The sequence below is a fragment of the Lissotriton helveticus genome, chromosome 1_1 (assembly GCF_964261635.1).
Source record: "Lissotriton helveticus chromosome 1_1, aLisHel1.1, whole genome shotgun sequence".
NCBI lineage: Eukaryota > Metazoa > Chordata > Amphibia > Caudata > Salamandridae > Lissotriton > Lissotriton helveticus.
In genome coordinates this window covers 1,496,611,415-1,496,632,079 of record NC_136057.1, presented here as the reverse complement: position 1 = coordinate 1,496,632,079, position 20,665 = coordinate 1,496,611,415, and the positions used below count along the sequence as shown (strand labels likewise).

Here is a 20,665-nt window from a genome sequence, read left to right as displayed (position 1 = left end):
TGGCCTAAAGTCGGCGCCAAGGATTTTTACAAAGTGCCTGGCCCCAGTAGCGGCAGCACTAGGCTCATCAGGGATCCAGGTTTTCCCGTACTTGGACGACTGGCTAGTCAATGGTCCATTAAAATGCAGGGTGCAGAGCGACATAACAGTGTGCTGCAAGCTCTTTGTATCCCTAGGTCTCACTGTCAACAAAAAGAAGTCTCAATTGGTTCTGAAAAGAATCCTATTTTTCTTAGGAGCTTGTCTGGACACGATACGATGCAAGGCATTCTTGTCTCAAGAAAGGCAGCTCCGTTTACAGGCATTGGCCATAAAGCTATCCAAAAGAAAGTCACTTTCTGTTCGCCTCTTTGCTTCACTTCTGGGAATGTGTTCTTCAGCCATAAATCTCATTCCGCTGGCACGTCTCAAAATGCGGCCTCTACAGGAGGTGCTACATCTTCAATAGCAGCAAGCGACAGGCTCCTTCGAGGACATTATCAAAGTCTCCCCACGTATAGTGGATGCTCTTCAATGGTGGACACAACTTCACAATCTAAAACAAGGACTCACATTCTTGCAAACTCCTCCAGACTTCGTCCTGACGACGGATGCGTCCATGGAGGGCTGGGGAGGCCATCTCCAAGACTTGCAGGTGCAAGTCAAATGGTCTCAGAAACACAAGAAATGCCACATCAACAGTCTAGAGTTGAGAGCCATCTTCCTATCTCTACAAGCATTCCTCCCCAGAATCGCGGGGTCTTAAGTACTGGTCCGAACGGACAATACCACCAGCATGTTTTATGTAAACAAGCAGGGAGGGACAAGGTCAGCTACACTATCAAAAGAGGCTCAAGAGTTATGGGAATGGCTAACGCTTCACGACATAACTCTCAAGGCGGAACATGTCAAAGGTCTGCACAATACCCTGGCAGAGAAACTAAGCAGATCCTTGTCGGATTGCCACGAGTGGGAACTGGACAACACGCAATTGATCAAGGTGTTTCAGACTTGGGGCAAACCAACGTTGGATTTATTTGCGACCCACCAGAACAAGAAATGCCGGTATTACGCCAGCAGATACCCTCAACAGGGGTCAAGAGGGAATGCCCTGTCCATGCGATGGTCAGGGATCTATGCTTACGCCTTTCCTTCGATCCCGCTGATGCCGCGAGTGTTGTGCAAGATGAAATTGGAGAGCTGCCGTCTCCTTCTAATTGCTCCCAGATGGCCTCGTCAATATTGGTTTCTGGAGCTCATGTTGCTGTCACAGGAGCCTTCGATCAAACTTCTACCGGCTCCAACACTACTGTCATGCAACGGGGGTCAGATACAATTTCCTCAAGACTGCCGGGACATCTTGAAGAAAGCACGAGCCCAGAGCACGTTGAAGACCTATCGTCTGAAATGGAAGCGTTTCTGCTCCTAGTGTAATTCAAACGCTTTACAACCTATCGAAGCTCAAACGGAGAAAATTCTGCCTTATCTTTTACATTTGACTCGCTCTGGTCTTTCATTCTCGTCCATAAAGGTCCATTTAGCGGCTTTTTCCAGGTTCAGGAAGGTGGCTGACACTCCATCACTATGCTCTTCGTCACTGATAAAACAATTCATGAGGGGTCTTTTCCGGACGTATCCTTCAATTAAACCTTCACCACCGGAATGGGAACTCAACACGGTCCTCTCACAGCTGATGAAGCACCCGTTCGACCGATCCACAAAGCCGACCTCAAATTCTTGACATGGAAGGTCGCCCTGCTTTTAGCTCTAACTTCTGCCAGGAGAATAGGAGAAATTCAGGCTTTCACTATCAAAGAACCTTTCTTACGTTTTTCTCAAGAGTATGTCACTCTCCCAACAAATCCAACTTTCATACCCAAAGTGCCTTTTCAGTTCCATTTGAATGAACCAGTGAAATTGCGGGTTTTCTTCCCAAATCCTACAACCCCGGCAGAAAGAACACTACATTCTTTGGACATTAAACGATGTTTAAAGTTTTATCTTCAAAGAACAAAGAACTTCAGAAAGTCAGATCAGCTATTTGTGGCTCATGGCCAAACTACACTGGGGAAAGCGGTCACTAAAGCCACAATTTCCAGATGGATAGCCTCTGCGACCCATTGCTGCCATGTCAAAGCTTACCGACCACTACAAAGGACTGTAAGGTCTCACTCTACAAGAGCTGTAGCAGCATCTACAGCATTGTTTGCAGGAGTGACGCTAGAGAATATTTGCCGTGCTGCGACATGGAAGAATGTCCACACGTTTACAAGACATTACTGCCTGCAATCAACAAATCAAGAGGATGCGGCAGTTGGCCAAGCGGTTTTACGTCACCTGTTTCCATAAGAACATATTCAGGTAACAATGTTTGGTTCATTTTGTAATCTGTGTATACTATTCAGTATTTTTGTTGATCTAAAAGAAGGGCATGTTTAGCAGATTTCTTGTTTGTTATGCTAATATTCCTTTCCTGTGGAATACTAGATGACTACTCTTTTGAATTTAGACATGCTTTTATTAGTAGATCATTTACTTTGCAATTGTTGGTTGTTAAACATAAGTTTATTGGGGTGCACCACAATAAGTCTCCCACCATCCGCAACCGACTTTTGCCTGGCTTACTGCTTGCTATTCTGATTCAGGCATGTGAATCTATGAAAGAGACCCCAATACGGGATAAGAAAACAAGTTACTTACCTGTAACTTCAATTATCCAGTATTGGTATCTTTCATAGATTCACATGCACCCACCCTCCTCCCCAGAGAATCAGTTCCCTAAGTTTGGGATACTCATTCCCACTTGTGCTAACGAAAGTCTGAGGAGAACTGGCTCTGCAGAGAGGGTTCTAGAGGGTGCTGTAAGCTGATTGGTTGGTGCAAAGACTTTTGTCTTTTTAGCATAATGAGGTAGATAGGCTACTACAATCTAGGCCTCAGGCCTTCTCATAGGGCCTACTACTGTAATTTACTTTTGGCACTGCTTTTTTATATATCGTGGGACTCCCGCCTCGACGACGGGGAATGATTCAGGCATGTGAATCTATGAAAGATACCAATACTGGATAACTGAAGTTACAGGTAAGTAACTTGTTTTCTTCATTGTTCTCAGAGTTAGCATCATATTTTTTTAGACCAAGCATGCTTGATCAGAGACGCCAGTAGGTTGACACATACATGTGTGTATATGTAGTCTATATTGTGAGCTCGTCACGTGAACCATGCTTTGAATTTAGAAATGTAAGAACAGTCTTAAATTTTATTTTATTTTTTAATTTTTATTTTATGCAGGCAAATAGAAGGAAAAGTGGTAGAAATTTCAAGACTTCAAGAGATCTTCACAGAGAAAGTCTTGCAGCAGGTAAGGTTGCATTTTTATGTTTTAAATATCCCAATTTCTTATTCAGACCAGCTGTAAATAAGTGCTTCTTGCAACCAGCAATTTAGAAATACTTTTGAAGCGGTTGTCAGCATTTTCAGAAGTTAGTGTGATCCAGCGATCAGGGATCAATAATTTCTACACAAACAAAGCCCATTTACTTTACCTAAATAATCCCTACACACTAGGTTCAGTGTGATGCAAGGTTCATAACCGGCTTACCAAATACACATTAGAACCTGCATTTCTCCTTACAATATATATATATATATGTGGTGATAGACCTTTGGGAGTTGATTAGTTGATGACAATAATATGCACTTATAAATATTACTAAATAATAACAGACTCAGTGTGTAATTTATAATGTTTATCGAAAATAATGTGAAATAAATGCTCATCAAGTACGGTCATACAATGCAAATCATCAGATTATCACGAAGAAAAAGTATTATCAATGTACACAATCAAACCTATGTCAAATAAACAATGCATTGAAGGAGTTGGTAGGCGAAGAGAGAAAATTTCAGAGACCAAATACATTTTCAAATGATTATGTAAATTCAGGATATTATCTATACTAACCCAAGTAAGAATCGGGAAAATCTACCCTCTGGCCAAAGGGTAGCAAGGTCCCTCAAAAAGAGTCGAGTGGTAAAGTTTAAGTCAGGAATCAAGAAACTGGTAGGCCTCTATCCGGAAACAGAAAACCGACGACAGCTATAATCTCCAGCTACCTCTGACCGACACGTCTTTACCCTAAAACCCAAATGTCCAACCCACATTTGTTTCAATATGTGAATAAACTCTGTCTCTCATTGGCTAAGGATGGGGGTGTACTGTCACACCACTCTCAGCATGACTATTTTATTCAATGTTCTTTTGCCTTAAACTTTCAGCATTATGACAGATTCTTCCCAGTGAATAATTTCAAACCACAATCATAGTACATATTTCCTGCAGCATATTCCATGTTGCAGGTGTTTGTTCTTCCATTGTTTGCCTCTTCCAACTTGAGAAGGAAGTTGCTCGCTTCCACTGGTTATCTCATCTTTCCCCATTGCTTGGCAGTCGCACACGTTGTTATGAAGGCCACAGCCCTAGCGTTCTCTCTTGAAACCCTGTTTTAGTAATTTTATTTTTCCACCAATTATTAACCCTGGACTGGCATGCAGAAGAATAGACCTTGCTTACTTTTCTACAGAAAACAAACACAAACATTATTATTTTCATGAAATGTAATTTCATTGCACACCATCGCAGTATTGCACTAACCCATGCACAACCCATGTTGACAGGCACGGCACTGACTTGGTTCCAGTCCTTCCTCAGCAACCGCATCTTCCAGGTCTTTGAAGGAGATGTGGTGTCTTCTCGGTTGCCTCTTAGCTGTGGGGTTCCTCAGGGCTCTGCCCTGAGCCCCACGCTTTTTAACATCTACGTGAGTCCCTTGGCGGAGATTGTCCATCCATTCGGCATTAAGATCATCCCCTATGCAGATGACACTAAGCTAGTGGTAGCATTAAATCATGCTGAGGGGTCGTCTAGCACCCTAGTTTCTTACCTAGAGGCGGTGGCCGAGTGGATGGAACTCTGCTGCCTCAAGCTCAACGGGGACAAAACTGAGATTATGTTCCTGGGCAACCCTCCATCTTCCAGCCCCGCTCTCCTGTAGCCGGTATGCCTGGGCCCTGCTCCACCTCCAAAGGTACAAATCAAAAGCCTTGGTATGTGGCTCGACAGCTCCCTTGATTTTAACCACCAGGCCACCAAGCTCTCAGCCACCTATTATGGACTGATAAGAATGTTGCGGAAAATCATTCCCATCCTCCCCTTCCAAGCGAGAAGAATTATGGTACAAGCCCTTATACTCTCTCGCCTGGATTATGGGAATGCCCTATACCTTGGAGCTCCTCAATTCACCATCCACAAACTGCAATTAATTCAGAATTGCGCAGCTCGCCTGCTTTTCCAGATTCCGCGGTGGCAATCTGCTAAACCAGCATTGAGGAGTCTTCATTGGTTACAATTCCGGCCAGGATACAGTTTAAAGCTATGTGCCTAGTTCATAGAGCCATCCGGAAGACTGGTCCAGCTATTACCCACTCCCTGGTCGCCCCCTATTTTCCCCAAAGAACCGTGCGCTCCAGTTCCCTATGCCTGGCTGCCCCCAAGAATATTCGAAGATCCAGATGGGGTGGATGCTCCTTTTCGTTTAATGCTGCAAAGATCTGGAACACTCTCCCCATCACTTTACGAAAGGACAATAACCTCTTGCCTTCCAGAAGCTTTTAAAAACCCACCTCTTTAAGACATTCCCTTAACATCACGGCCTCTCCTTTCTCTGCTCCTCTATCAAATAGCTCTGAGAGGCCTCAGGGTAGCTATACGCTATACTAGAACAATTTCATTCATTCATTCATGTTATTATTTCCTAGCAAATGTTATTAACGTGCACAAAAGCAGCATTAGTCTTTTAATCAAAGCACTTGCGGCCTAGTTTTCATGCATTAGAACACGCATGAGCAAAAGCATTTCCCCTTACTTTAGCTTTCTTTTAATAACATTTTCACAGCACACTGTTAATGAATGTTACTGAGGGGTTTAATCCGAGCAGGTTTTATTTCACAAAACCCTGCTCCATCAATCCCCATTTAAAAAAAACAAAAAAAACATTTTATTTGGTTATTTAGCGGTGTAACGGGCGTAAGCCCTTCAATGACACTTATGAGCATATGGATAATATTTGCATTGATAACCATTTTCATGATAATAAACAAACCCTGCTGAACGTGCAGGTAAACCAATAATACAAACATTATGCAGATAGTGGTCAAATTCCAAGGTACAGCACATGATTCAGCAGATTGAAAATATTCATCCCTGGAAAGTGATGATACAATCAAACGATATAAAATGGGGTAACGCACGTCAGGGATCGGAGGGTGCCACTCATGGTTCCCCCTCTGATAGGGGGGGCAGATCAATTCCACGATATGTCGCCCACCGTGTCTATATCTTGCGATGTTTCCTTGGGCAACCCCAGGCCTCAAAGATTGCAATCTCGGCTCCCATACACTTATCTAATTCTTTCTTCCATTTACCTATAGTCGGAGGAGATGATACCTTCCATCCCTGTGCTATATCCCTCTTGGAAATAGTACGGGCAAGGAACAGTAGATTCTGTTTGTAGCGGTTCCACCCGATGTCGTCAGTGGAATGCAATAAAAACAGCAGTGGGTCAAGTGGGAGCACCCACCCCAGCACCTCATTAAGATATGACCGAACCCTGTTCCAAAAGGGCTGCAGGGCAGTGCAGGTCCATATCGTATGTAAGAAAGACCCATCCTCCCTGCCACACCGTCGACATAATGGGGACTGAATGACCCCCATTCTTCACAGTCGTACCCTAGTGTAATAAACTCTATGTAAATATTTGAACTGGATGAGCCTGTAGCGTGTGGAGACTGCCGCGCCCCTCGGGTTGGCTATCGCTTCAGCCCAATCGTAATCCGTTAATTCAGGAATGTCTGCCTGCCAGGCCAGTCGGGTTTTGTCGAGAGTGGCGGGAGTGTGTGTCGTCAGCGTTTGGTATATTTATCTGATTTTGTGTAGTCCAAGGTCCCCCATTAGCAGACGGCCCTCCAAGGTCAGGAACTCGGGGAGAGCCTCCATATTTCGGATCTGGGAGGAGAGTGCGTGACAGAACTGTAAACATTTGTAAAATTGTGACTTATGGAGGCCAAAGTCTGTCTGTAATTGTTGGAATGATTTTAAGGTAGTACCCCTCAATACAACCCCAAGGGTCGAAATCCCCACCAGGTCCCATCCCCGGAACCCGCTCAATAGGTTGCTGTTTTGAGGTGTGTACCATGCCATAAGGGGGTTTGTCGAGTAAGTTTCCCTTTCCAACCCATTTGTCTGGTCTTGGCACTCCATACCTGTATGGCTACTCTGCCAGCTGGTGGTAAATTGGCCAACCTTGTGAAGCTATATAATAAGTGGAGCAGAGGGACTTGTTCCATTGCAGCGTGCTCAATAGCATATGCTGGATCGGTAGGAGAATTATACCATAATTTGTTGATTACAAGGATGTGTGACACAACATAGTATGAATAAATATCAGCTGCTGCTATCCCCCCACAATACGTAGATTGTGCACAGGTGCGGAGCGCCACGCGAACGGCTCTACTACCCCAGAGGAAATTGTTTTGTATTGCATTTACCTGTGCAAACCAAGCACGAGGGAGAGGATAAGGAAAATTTGGGAGGCGATATAGGATCCGAGGCAGAGAAGCCATCTTAAAGATGGCTGAAAGCCCATAGAGGGATAAAGGGAGAGCGGACCATATAGTTGTTTCGTTCTTGAGATGATCAACAGTGGAGTAATATTGTGTGTCCATGAAATCTTGGGGCACGGGGAGATGTAGCTCCCCAAATATTTGAAACCCATCTGGGGCCCGGGAGTGCTGCGTGGCCCATTATTCACGGCCTTGGTGTCCACACACTGGGAAGAGAATAGATTTAGCGGTATTGGCGTAGAGGCCTGTGGTGCCACCAAATACCCTAAGAATTTCTAATATGCGGGGTCCAGAGTACCATGGGTCTGTCATACAAAAGAGAACGTCATCGGCGTATAATGCTATACGATCTGCCCGTGATCGGGACCAATCGAACCCCCAGAGCACCGGGCCACTTCTGACCCAGGCCGCCAGAGGCTCAACCGCTAGGGCGAACAGCAATGGAGCTAGTGGGCAACCCTGATGGGTACCCCTCTGAATCGGAAAAGGGCGAGAGCGGTGTCCTGCAATCCGAACTGATGCCGTCAAGTCCGTATATAACAGACGTATATATATGTCAAAAAACGGGGTCCGAAGTTGATTGCCTCGAGCAGCTGAAAAAGATAGACCCAGCTCAACGAGTCGAATGCTTTGTCAATATCCGCTTACAATAGGGCAGCAGGACGGCCTAAGGTAGGGGCAGCAGCGATGACGTTATGGACTTGTCTGATGTTGTGTCTAGTGGCTCTCTGCGGCATGAAGCCCGACTGGGCAAGGTGAATCAGACCCGTAATACACCCCCTAATGCGATCAACCAGGACCTTCCCTAATAATTTGGGTTCAAAATTAAAAAAGGGAAATGGGGCGATAGGAAGACGGGTCCTCGGGAGGTCGGCCAGGCTTGAGAAAAAGCACAATCTCCTTGTGATGCCAGTCCCTGGTCAGACTAGCCAAGTCTGTAGCGTCCGCGATGGTCGCCAATAGTAGATGAGGCCCCAGGAGAGGCATGTGGGATTGGAGGAATTCCATGGGGAACCCGTTATGACCCGGGACACTACCCGGTCGGGGCGCATTGAGGGCGCCAGTCAATTCATCCAGTGTAATTGGGGTCTCCAGCCGCTCCCGGACAGAGTCGGGGAGCCGGCGATTCGGAATGCCCACTAGGAATTCCGCAATGAGTTTGGCAGAGATCTGCTCCTTCCGGGCATATAGGGATGTGAAGTGCCTCACAAATTCCTCCGCAACCCCCTCCGGCGATGTGTAAAGGGACCCCTCTCCTCTTGGCACAATTGGTGGCGCATTTTACTGGATTTATCACCCCACTGATATATCCTATGTTGTGCTGCCTCCCAGATCTCCTTAGCTTAATTCAACAGATATTGGGGCAGTTCTTGTTGTGTGAGGATCAAATTGCGGTGAAGGATGGGGCTGGGATTGGAACGTAGTTGGGAAGATAGGGTCGCCTGGCGCGCTTCTAGGGTATCGAGCTGTTCGCGGCCTGTACGTTTCTCTTGTGTGTGATAGCTGATTTCAGAACCCCCGGACGCTCGGATTGAGGGCTTCCCAGAGGGTGGTACACGAGGGGCGGAATAAGTAGTGATTGCCCTATTGAGCATGTCTTGATAGGCTGGACTACGGAGGTGCCAAGGGGACATTCTCCAACGGAATGGAGGCCTGCGTATGCATGTGTGAAATTGCATTGTGACCGGGGAATGGTCGGACAGAACGCAGAGTTGAAGCTGTACCTGCGAAAATCTATGGAGAAACACCCGAGGGACAAAAAAAGAATCTAGTCGGGACTGTGACCCATGGACCGTCGAAGTATGTGTAATCCCGCTCTGTAGGGTGGAATTCGCGCCATATGTCTGCCCAGTCTAATGTCGATGCCAGTGTATACAGTTTAGTCGGCCCGATGGTTGAGGGGAGTTTGTTGCGCTGTCGGTCTAAAGGCCCCATGGTGTCGTTCCAGTGGCCACCCCATCAGGGTCAAACCAGTTGGAATAGATCCCCAAATCCCCAACTTTTTTTCAATAAAAGTAGCTCCTAATGGTGCGGGGAGGGTAATAAATGCTGCCAATGGTGATCTGTTCACCATATATCGTATCTATGACGAAAAGGAATCGTTCCCCTGGGATCTACCCTATGTGCTATGTATTGAAACTGAAGCCTGCGGTGGATACGAACAGCCACCCCCCTGGAGCCCCTTGTGAACCCTGCGTGGAGATGTGACAGAAGCATAAGCGGGCGAGGCACTGGGCTTTTCATTCCCAGTAGATGGGTCTCTTGTAGAAGCAGGGTGTTTGCCCCATACCTCTTCGCCTGTCTCAGGACTGCAACATGTTTTACCGTATTCAGCAATCCCCGAACATTCCATGAGACCACCGTTAGGTATCTGAGGGGGTTTACTTCACCGGGTGTCATTAGGTACTAGGTAGATGTTGGACAAGGCAAGGAGATCTGCATAGAAGATAGTATGAAAAGTAACCCCCCGTCGGCATGTACTTAAAACATATAAACATTATAAAACTACATTCCCGAAGGAATACCCCCCACCCCCCAGCCAACACTACCAGAAACAAGGAGCATCTGTCGCAGTGCATAGAGCAGCGGACCCACCAAGGGGGGCACCCAGATATCGCACCAAATATTCCCACCCTACCCTAATCTAAGAAAACGGGGAGTGCAAGAAGTCCTTGGCCTAGCAGCCCATGGTCAAGCTCCCACGTCCGCCCAGAGAACGACATTACTAATGTAAATTCAAACATTTACAGTGTCTTACAGAATGCCATGTGGTCTTATGAAGCAGGCCTGATCCCTCAGGGCGGTCGCTCAGGGCTTGCTGACATCCTGTCCGACCCCGGTCCTCGCTGCTTCTGAGACTTGTTGCATCGTGGCTGCTGACTCCGTGAGCTTCGAGAGGAGTCTGAGTCTAAGGCCGATGGAGAGTTCACTCGGAGCTGGGGGCGCTCATCCGTCCAAGCGAAGACCGCCTCGGGGTGTTGAAGAAGTAGGACTTAGAGTTATAAATTACACGCATCCGGGCTGGATACAGCAGCATATATTGGTCATTCAATTCTCTTTGTCTGCGCTTCGCAGCCATGAAGGATTGGCGTTGTTGTTGGACCAGGCATTTATAGTCTGGAAAGATCATGATAGAGCAGGATCCGTGCACAAAGCTGTCTTTATGTGACCTGACTATTTGCAGAATAGCATCACGGTCGGCCTAGTTCATGATATTTGCGATGACGGGCCTTGAGGCCGCGCCCAGGGGCGCCCTCTAAGTGTGGCACAGTAAGTGCTGCAGCCCTTAGAGGCCTTCTCTGTTCAAAGTGCCCTGGGTACCTGTGGTACCATTTACCAGGGAATGCCATATGGCCAGAGATGCCAATTGGGTTTAGGCTTCAATGCAGTTTTAGGGAAGGAACATAGGCCCTGGGTACCTGATTAGCAGGAGCCCAGGGCACACTCAGTCAAAGAACATCAGCAATTCAGCAAAAAGCATGGGCCTACCATGTAAGAAAGAGGGCACTTTCTCACAGGAAGGGGGGGGGATTTCCTTGCACCTCAAAGGGCCAGGTCTACCGCTGACCATGCCGTCTCCACCTCCTGCCAGGAAGTCACACCAGAGAAGGCAGAACTGGTTCTGGCTGGGCACAGACACTCTCTGCTTAAGAGTTCAAAGGATTTTGGGATATAAATACTGGGGCCCAGACCCCTGAACTTTAGAACTCTGATACCCGATTTGGGTCAAGTTTGCGCTATATAAAACTCTGCAAAAAAACCAGGAAGACTGCCAAAAAGAAGAGCTGGAGAAGCTGTGAGAAGGGACTACCACACTGCTGTGTGCTTTGCTGTGTTGGCCTGCAGAGGCTGCTTCTGTCTTGGGCAGTGAAAGAACTGACCTTTCTGCAATCTACGTTTGTGAGTTTCTCCAAGGGCTTGCGGTGGAGCTTGCCCCCTGTTCAAGAAGTCTCAGAAACAGCAAAGACTTCAAGGTCTTCTGCCGTTCGCACTGGGAATTGTGTGTTTTGTGCTGCAGCAGAGGAAAAAGCAACCCAACAACGTCGGCGCCGCCGCTGCCAACTCCGTGTCCTGAAGGCACCGCTGCAATGCTGCACCGCGACCCTGGTCTTACCGACGCCGCCTGCTGACACCGCCACTGAGCCGCTGCTCGCACCGCGGGCTGTGAGCCCCGCACTCCGCACCGCCTCACTTCAAGACGATGCCTTGGTATCCCCAACGACACCGCTCCACACCGAAATCGACACCGCTGCTTGCACTGTCGTTCGAGGGCGCTGCTCGTAAAGTTACACGACGCACCGCTCTCATCCCACACTGCAGTCTTTGCCTACTGACTCCGGCACCATTGACTCCAGTTCGTCAGCCTACAACAGCGCTTCAGCAACGACGACGTCGCTGTTTTCACAGCGACCTGCCAGCACCGTGATGAGCACCGCATTCACTTCGCACCGTGACCCTGGTCTCACCAGCGACGTCTTCTGGCGCTGCCACCGAGCCGCTACTTACACCGTGACCTGAGGGCACAGCACCGCTGCACTTCGCATCGCAGCACCTGACACTTGCGGACGCCAGCGCTCCTGACTTCAACGGAGAGGAGTTTGATCTGCAATGCGTGTGACTTCGAGGGCCCGAAGACTACTGCACCGACCTCCGGAACCAACGCCTGCGCATGCGTGCTTTCGGAAGTTCAAGGAGAGGTCGCCGACGCCCTGCATTTCTAAAAGGCACTGTTTGCGGATCTTCCCGACACCGTAGCTGGCCCACAACACTGCAGTCAGCCAGAACTGTTTGGATTTGTTTGCTCACGACGCCGTGATAGCCCCGGACGGAGCTATCGACATCAAGGAACTGTTTTTCAAGCATGTTCTGAAAACCGAAGATTTTTAAGTACTAATTGTGGATTTTTATAGTTTTTGGTCTTGTTTTAAGTATATAAAAATATTAGATATTTTTCTAAACTGGTGTGGTGTCCTTTGGTAGTGCTTACACTGTATTACTGTTGGTTATGCTTTACACGCTGCCTTGAAGATAAGCCTGACTGCTCGTGCCAAGCTACCTAGGGGGTGAGCAGGGGTTATTTTAGAAGTGTAACTCCCTTATCCCAACTAGAGTGGGGGTTTCTGCTTGGCTTTGGCACCTGCCCTAGCCTGCCAAAAATCCCATTTCTAACAGTCTCCTTGTGAAAAGACTTCATCAGACAACAAAAACCAAAAGTGAGCTGGGAAACTATGCAGATTAAGTTTTTAACTTGTGTGTATGCGGGCTTTTTACAGCTTTGATCCACTTCTGTTTTACCTTCTCTGTAGAAGATTAAAGCAGGCCCCTGGGGATTTTAGCTTTATTGACTTTACGGTCACTAAATCACTTTTGTAAGGCTCCAAACCCATTTTGCACCGTAGAAAAGTATTACTGTATCACAAAACAGGTTAATAATGATTACCGATGTATTATTTGGAAATAGTTATTTTGAGCTTTGCTTTCAAATTGCACATTGTTAGCATATGTGTGAATGGCTTGTCAATGGGATTCTGTCCGCAAACCATTGATAAGTTGCCAACTCCCAAGTTGAAGTAGTAACTGATTTGCAAAGGGCACAGGGCTCCCTTTCAACCCCTTCCCCTTAAGGAATCATGGGGCTAACTTAAGGGAAGTAAACAGGTCTTGATGGTCACAGCCAACTCTCACTGAAGTCTTTCAAAATGGATGTATTTTTTAAAGCAGTTCCAATTGTTTTAAGGAAATCAGGCTGCCTAAAAAAATCTTTTTTAAATGCAGTAAAAGGTATGGATGTCTGCTGTCTTTTGCGGGCCACAATCCCTGCCATTGCCTGTCAGGCCACGCCATAGTACCGAATCAGCTCTTTTGTCAGTGGCAGATGACATCCGCATGTCACAGGACAAAGGGCACTCAGTGATTCTGGTACTATTGGATCTATCGGCAGCGTTCGATACTATATCTCATAACATCTTGCTCAGGCGGCTGACAGAGGTTGGGCTTGGGGGTTTGGCACTAGAATGGTTTAGGAGCTTCCTAACTGGCCGCACACAGAGTGTCACTATGGGCACATTTCGATCTGCCTCCACGAAACTCACAAAGGGGGTGCCACAGGGGTCTTGTTTAAGCCCCACTATTTTCAACATCTATGTGGCACCTCTGGCCAGTATTATGAGATCGTAGGAATTTACCCCAGTGTCATATGCTGATAACACTCAGCTCCTCTTCCCATTTAAGTCACCAAGTGCCATAGTCCAACAGTCCTTTTCAGAGGGCATGAAGGCGGTCTCTCAGTGGATGGCTCGGAACTTCCTACAGTGTAATGTAGGCAAAACGGAGGTCATGCTCTTCGGGGAAGCCACAATGCTGTAGGCCCCAGATTAGTGGCCCCCAGAGTTAGGCCCCGTCCCTAGTCCTAAACCGGTGGTAAAGAACTTGGGTGTGCGGTTGGACCGTGACCTATCTTTGAAAGACCACATAAACCAGACAGTTGGGTCTTGCTTCCACGTGGTTGGGCTTTTACGTAAAGTGTTCCCCCTACTTCCAGATACAACTAGGAAGATGCTGGTCCAGGCTTTGGTGCTCAGTCGATTGGACTACTGCAATGTGCTGCTGATTTCAGCAAATGATGGTGCACTGAGTAGGCTTCAGGTGGTGCAAAATACTGCGGCAAGGTTGGTCCTGAATGCCCCACCCAGATCCCCATCCCGCCCGTTGTTAGACAAACTACACTGGTTACCTATTCGCCAGCGTATTAAGTTCAAGACCTGCTGTACAGTCCATAAGGGTATCCATGGCCTGGGTCCCTTATATTTGGCTAAGAAGTTTATCCTTTATAAACCAGCACGCCTCCTGCGTTCTAGCAATCAATCTCTGCTTCAAGTCCCTATTGTCAAAAAGGCGAGACAGGGCGGTAAAGCCTTGTCCTACCTTGGACCTTGCCTCTGGAATAAACTTCCTGAATCTCTTAGGTTATGTACGGACCATATGATGTTCAGGAAACGATTAAAAACCTTTCTGTTCCAGACTCCGTAATGACATCTATTCCTAGCTCTTCCATCCGATATAGTCACTTGCGCTGGGCGCAGAGATACTCCTTCGGGAGTCGATTCTAGCACGGTACAAACCTATAAATAAATTGCAGCCAATTACAACCAGTCGCAAATTGCAACTAAGTATTGAGTATTAATAAGGCAGGTCATTCTGCCTGCGATTACATAGTTTAAGACGTGACGTATTGTTTCATAGGTTGGTTTACAAACTGAAATGATGGTGAGAAAATGTCAGTGCTCAAGTTGCGACCACTTTTCTTTTTACAGCCAGTATGGTAGTATACCCAGGCCAAAGTGTTTAAATCTAACAAAACATACCATAATCCTGCACATTTTAATACACACATTCACCCCTGTGGTGGTCTTTTCACGTTTTTTTACCCAACTCAATGGTAGTGTTTTATTCCACTCAGAAGGATGAAAGACTGTGTACACCTGCTAGGAGTCAAACCAGTGACAATGGTGTCAAATAGAGAGCCATGAAGTGGATGCATGAGTCAATTGCGCAAAGGGACTAATCTGTGGAGACGAAAATGTGTGTCCATTTCGCAAAATCAATGGCATTTCACCATATGTAATTGTGCAAAATATATAGAACAAGACACACAGAAATAGCTTCTCATTGTCTCAAACAGGAATTGCTAGAAGTCTGCTACTCTCACATGTGTCCACGTATAGTTCTGAGAAATTTGTGGTGTCCTACAAATTGTAAATCTGCTTCTACAGCAAAGTTGTTAAGTGTGTGCAGACTTATAATTTACTTTGTAAATTAGGTCCTAAATATGACAGAAAAGAAAACACATGGCTAGCTTTGCCTTGTCCTTTTATGTACTACTTCTTTTTTTACTAGTGCACTCACTTTATTACTTTTAGGCACTTTATTATGCCCCCTCTCCTTCCTTTCTTCTAAAGAAAACATGTTTATTCTTAATCCTTACTGCCTACAACCCCGTGTGTGTTCAGTGATCATAATGCATGTATTGAATTATTGACAATTGTAATAGACATTGGAAGGATGAAAGCCCAAATCAACCATATTGGTCTTCTTTAGCTCAATCGTAGTAGATTACACTTGTGAGCTGGTGATGTGTTGGTGACCAATCTTGGAAGGATGAAAGACTAAGTCAATCCTGCCTGTCATCTTTTCCTCCCTCACTGGTTGTCGTTGGGTCGCTGCCATTGTATTTGTTTGTCATGCACCCAATTGTTAGCAATATACAGTCATCACCCTTATCAAATTGTATAATTTCATGATTTTGTTTTTTTGTAATAAATATTTTGCCCTTTTTAAATTTAGATCAAAGTACATATCCAGTTAGTGCTGCAAACTATCCATTATATCTCTAAAGGACACTTTAGGCAACAGCTTGCCTTCAAGACACATCCGAACAGGGGGTGTTATGGATTCTGAAATGATTTTTTAAGGTTTAATTCCAGAACCCCCTTTTATAAAACGGCCCCTTTAAAAAATATCTCTTGGCCTGTTATTTAGCATGTCAGGTTTAACTAGTGTGTATCATTTTCCACACAATTGCCATCACATACATCCACTTCACTCCAAAACATAGAAGTTAAAAACGTTTACATTACAACGTCAATAGCTCTAACTCTAGAATAAGAAATGGGAGACCGATTGCATTGCAAATGCTCGTTTTAATTTTAATTTCAAATTTGTTTTATTGAGTTTAAGAGCAAAAAAGACAGGCAATGCAAAGCAGTAAGTATGCAGTAGGCTTATATAGCGAGCGAGACAGACAGGCACATCTTCTCTATGAATCATCAAGGAAGCAGATAAACCATGCCTACACAGAGATGCGTTGCCGACACTTTGGTGAAGGTGCCATGTAAGAATGTCAATCAAACAGAACAATAAGAAGAACCCAACCCCCCACCCTTTACCCAACATCACCCCCCTCCCCCCACCCCGACCAGTATGCCTGTTGTCCGGAGCTTCCCTCATAGCACGCTCAGGTTGGTGTGTATCAAGGTGTTCAAGTTTGTGGCGGATCTCGTGGTGGTTCCGTGAGCCGCAGAATGCGGAGATATTTTGGGCATGTGATTTCGTGAAATTCCCTGGACAGGAGGGACAGGAGCGGTTGCCAGGCCTTCTGGAATGAGTTAGCCGAGTGTGTGAGCGTGGCCTGTATACGTTCCATGCCCAATGTGAACCACAATTTATGCAGCCAGCCAGTGTGGGAGGGTATGGTGGCGGATCCCCATAGTGACAGGACGTGTTGCGACGCCGCCTGCATGGCAATGCCCATCTGTTTGCCACGAGGTGACCTCAAGGGAACCGTGAGTGCGTTGGGCAGCCCTAGGATAGTGTATGCAGGAAAGCGCGGGATTTCAGTTTCAAATGTGGAATCAATATCGTCTACAACCGCTTTCCAGTAGCCCTGCAGAGCGTGGCATTCCCACAGGAGATGGGTCAGAGTGCCCTTTTCACCGCAGCCCCTCCAACACAGCGCGCTTCGAAGAGGATTGCCCTGATTGAGTCTTGCCGGGGTAAGATGCCAGTAGATGGCTAGTTTCACCGCCGATTCCCTGGCACTAGTATTACGAGCGGTGTGTGCAGCTCTGTAGTGTATGAACCCCCACTCCTTGGGTGATAATGTCCTTCCGAGTTACGATTCCCAGCGTTTCTGTCCCGCTGTCTTAACTGGGCCTGCCACGGGGGATAACATTTTGTAAAGGTCTGAGATAAGGTGCCTATCCGAGTCTTTCGTCACCAGCCATTTCTCGAATGGCGTCATTTGCCGAGCGACTAGGGGAGCGCGATCCGGGTGCAGGAGCCAGTGGCGGAGTTGGAAGTATTGGAACATGTGAGGTTTGGTCACTCCGTAGCCTTGCATGATATCGGCGAGGGGGAGAAAACCCTCCAAGTCAAAGAGATGACCGGCCGAGCGGCAGTCTGTACCGCGCCATTGTAGAAAGGCACGAGGATCAGTGCCCGGCGGGAATTCTGGATTATCAAAGAGCGGAGTGAGCGGGGAGGGGAAAGTCGTCAGGCCTCTTCTGACCGCCACCATGTCCCAGGTCTTCATGATGGTGCGTGTAATAGGGGAACGGAGGAGATATTGTGGTCTATGCTGGCGGGCAAGAAATGGGATCTTCCACAGTGATGTCAGAGCCATCGCCCTGTCTTGAAATAGCCATCTCTTTTCGGACTCAGGCCTGTACCACTCCACCAAATAGCGGAGCTGTGAGGCCTGAAAATATTGCAGGAGGTTAGGGATCCCGAGGCCTCCCTCATCAACGCCCCTGTGCGCCACCTGTTTATGCAGCCTTGCGCGTTTCTTTTCCCAGATGAACTGGTGGAGAGCATTTTGTAGATCGGCAAGCGCGCCCGGCGGCGGCAGTACTGGGAGGGTCTGGAAGACATACAAAATCTTGGGTAAGGCTGACATTTTTACTGCCGCTATGCGGCCTAGCAAGGAGAGGGCCTGTTTCGACCATCTCGCGAAGTCGGCTCGGATTTGGGAAGTACGTTTTTTATAGTTAAGGGCCACCGTTGAGTCCGTGGAGGAGGTAAGAGTGATCCCCAGGTATGGGAGCTGCGTGGAAGTTTGTAGGTCGCAGCCAAAGTCAGGTGTTGCGGTGTTAGGGTGGGTGTTGCTGCCCAGGGGTAAAATTAAGGATTTCCCCCGGTTGATTTTGAAGCCAGACACCGCTCCAAAGCTCTCCAGTTCCTCCAGGAAAGCAGGTATAGAGCTGGACGGCCGGTCTAGAGAAGCGATTATATCATCTGCATAAAGCCCCACTACGTGAGGTTCATGGCCGAAGGAGACACCGCTAATGCGAGGGTTGTCTCGGATTTTCTGCGCCAGGAGTTCCACGTACAGGGCGAATAAAAGGGGCGAAAGAGGGCACCCTTGACGCGTGCCCCGTTGTATCTCGAAGGGGTCCGATTTAAGGCTGCCCAGCCTGACCCGGGCCATAGGGTGGTGGTAGCAGCTCGCGATCCAGGCTTGAAAGCGGTCGCCTAACTGGTATCTCTGCAGGACCTTCTGCAAGTAGGTCCAATCGACGCGGTCGAATGCCTTCTCCGCATTGATAGCGAGAAGCACCGAGTCAGATTTCTGAAAGTGAGTTTTATCCACGAGGTGTAGTAGTCGTTTAGTATTATCGGTGCATTGGCGGTTTGGGACAAAGCCCGATTGGTCCGGTTCGAGGATACCCGGTAGGCAAGGGCCCAGACGGGCCGCTAATACCCCCGTGAATAGCTTCAAATCTAAGTTAAGTAAGGAGATTGGACGGAACGCAGAGCAATGTGTCGGGGGTTTGTCCGGCTTGGGCAACACCACTATGTCAGCAGCCAACATGTCCGGCGGGATGGAGCTCGGACCCTCGAAAGAATTAAACAACCTCGTGAGTAATGGAGCCAGTACCTGGCCGAAGAGTTTGTAAAAGCCTGATGAAAAGCCGTCAGGGCCTGGCGATTTGAGCGGGCGGAGGCGTGAGATGGCGGCTAGGACTTCGTCAGGGCGAATGGGAGCGTCTAAGGCCTCCGTTTTCGCTTGGCACAGCGGTGTGATTTCCGCCGACTGCAAGTACGCATCGACGGCGGTTGGTGATACTTTATCCTCGCTATACAGGGAAGCGTAAAAGGAGCGGAAGGCGGTAGCCACCTGTGTATCTTCGGTAAGAGTGTCACCGGAGTCGTCCAGGAGAGTGGTGATTTTTGAGCGTAGAGTCTTGGCTTTTAAGGCGCTGGCCAGAAGGCGCCCAGTGCGGTTGCCTCCTACGTAGTACGTATGGCGGAGACGAAGAGCGTCGAATTCCGCTCTGTCAGTGTCGAGACCGGCCAATTGAGCTCTGGCAGCTTTCAGCTGACGCCAAATTCTCGGGGCACAGGTGCGGCTATGAACCCTTTCTAGTTCAGCTACTTGTGCTGTGAGGTCAGCCTTGTCTTTGCGGATCTTGGCTTCAGCAGCTGCGATGGCGATCAGTTCCCCCCTAACTACGGCTTTTAAGGCTCCCCAAAGGGTTGACACCGAGACTGCAGGGGTATCATTGGTGGCGAGGTAGTCCGAGATGCAGTTATGAATTTGTTTAATAACGGCCGGTCTCTGCAAAAGGGGTCGTTGAGCCTCCACGAGCCAGGGGTGCGTGGCGTCTTGGGCATACTGAGCGTTAGCTCCACCGCGTCGTGGTCTGAGAGGGCCGCTGGGACAATGGAAACCTCAGTGACGTGAGGGGCCAGTTCTGAAGAGCCCAAGAAGTGATCTAGACGCGCGTACGTGTGGTGTACATGGGAATAGAAGGTGAAGCGCGCTGTGTTGGGGTGCGCCGTCCTCCAGAGATCTAGAAGACCCCTCTCCTGCAGCCAAGACCCGCCCGCCTCTGAGAGCGCGCCGGTATCTCCATAGTGGTGTCCAGACCTATCCTTGTTCGTGTCCATGACTAAATTGAGGTCCCCCCCAATGAGCAGCTGAGAGTGAGGTGACTGTAGTGTTTCGGAGAGTGCAGTTTTCAGGAATGGTTCCTGACCTGTGTTGGGGGCGTAGATGGAGCCTATCGTCAGTGCACTATTCCCTATAAGGAAGGTGTAGGCCAGGAGGCGTTCCTTAATCTCCCCTACATTGGCCCCCACCCGGCCCCGGAAACGTCGGGACACGAGAATGGCCACCCCTGCTTTCTTAGACGGGAGAGAAGAGAAGTATTGCTGAGGAAAAGCTCGGGAGCGCATCCTGTGCCATTCTTTAGTCAGGAGGTGGGTTTCCTGCAATAAGCAGACGTCAGCCTCTGAGTGTTCTAAGTATGAGATGACTGCCCTTCGTTTAATTGGGTTGTTGAGGCCTTTTACATTGAGAGACAATATCTTGAGTGTATCAGTCATCATGGGAGAGTCCGAAGATATCCGAGCTTAGCAGCGTAAGTCGTTGTTGCGCATGACAGGCTATAGTTAACACCTGAAACCTGTAGGAGTCCCTTGGCATACTGGTCCCCGCCCTCATTCC

At 47.9% G+C, this 20,665-nt stretch overlaps 1 protein-coding gene across 3 annotated transcripts in view; it reads left to right on the top strand.

Annotated features, from left to right (window-relative positions):
• STX18 (syntaxin 18) overlaps positions 1–20,665 on the top strand; it is an 897,615-nt gene that overhangs the window by 656,935 nt on the left and 220,015 nt on the right. For all 3 annotated transcript variants that reach the window (XM_078686654.1, XM_078686620.1, XM_078686645.1), the window contains one exon: positions 3,271–3,340. In XM_078686654.1, coding sequence (XP_078542780.1) covers positions 3,271–3,340 — 70 coding nt within the window. The remainder of the gene's footprint in view (positions 1–3,270; positions 3,341–20,665) is intronic.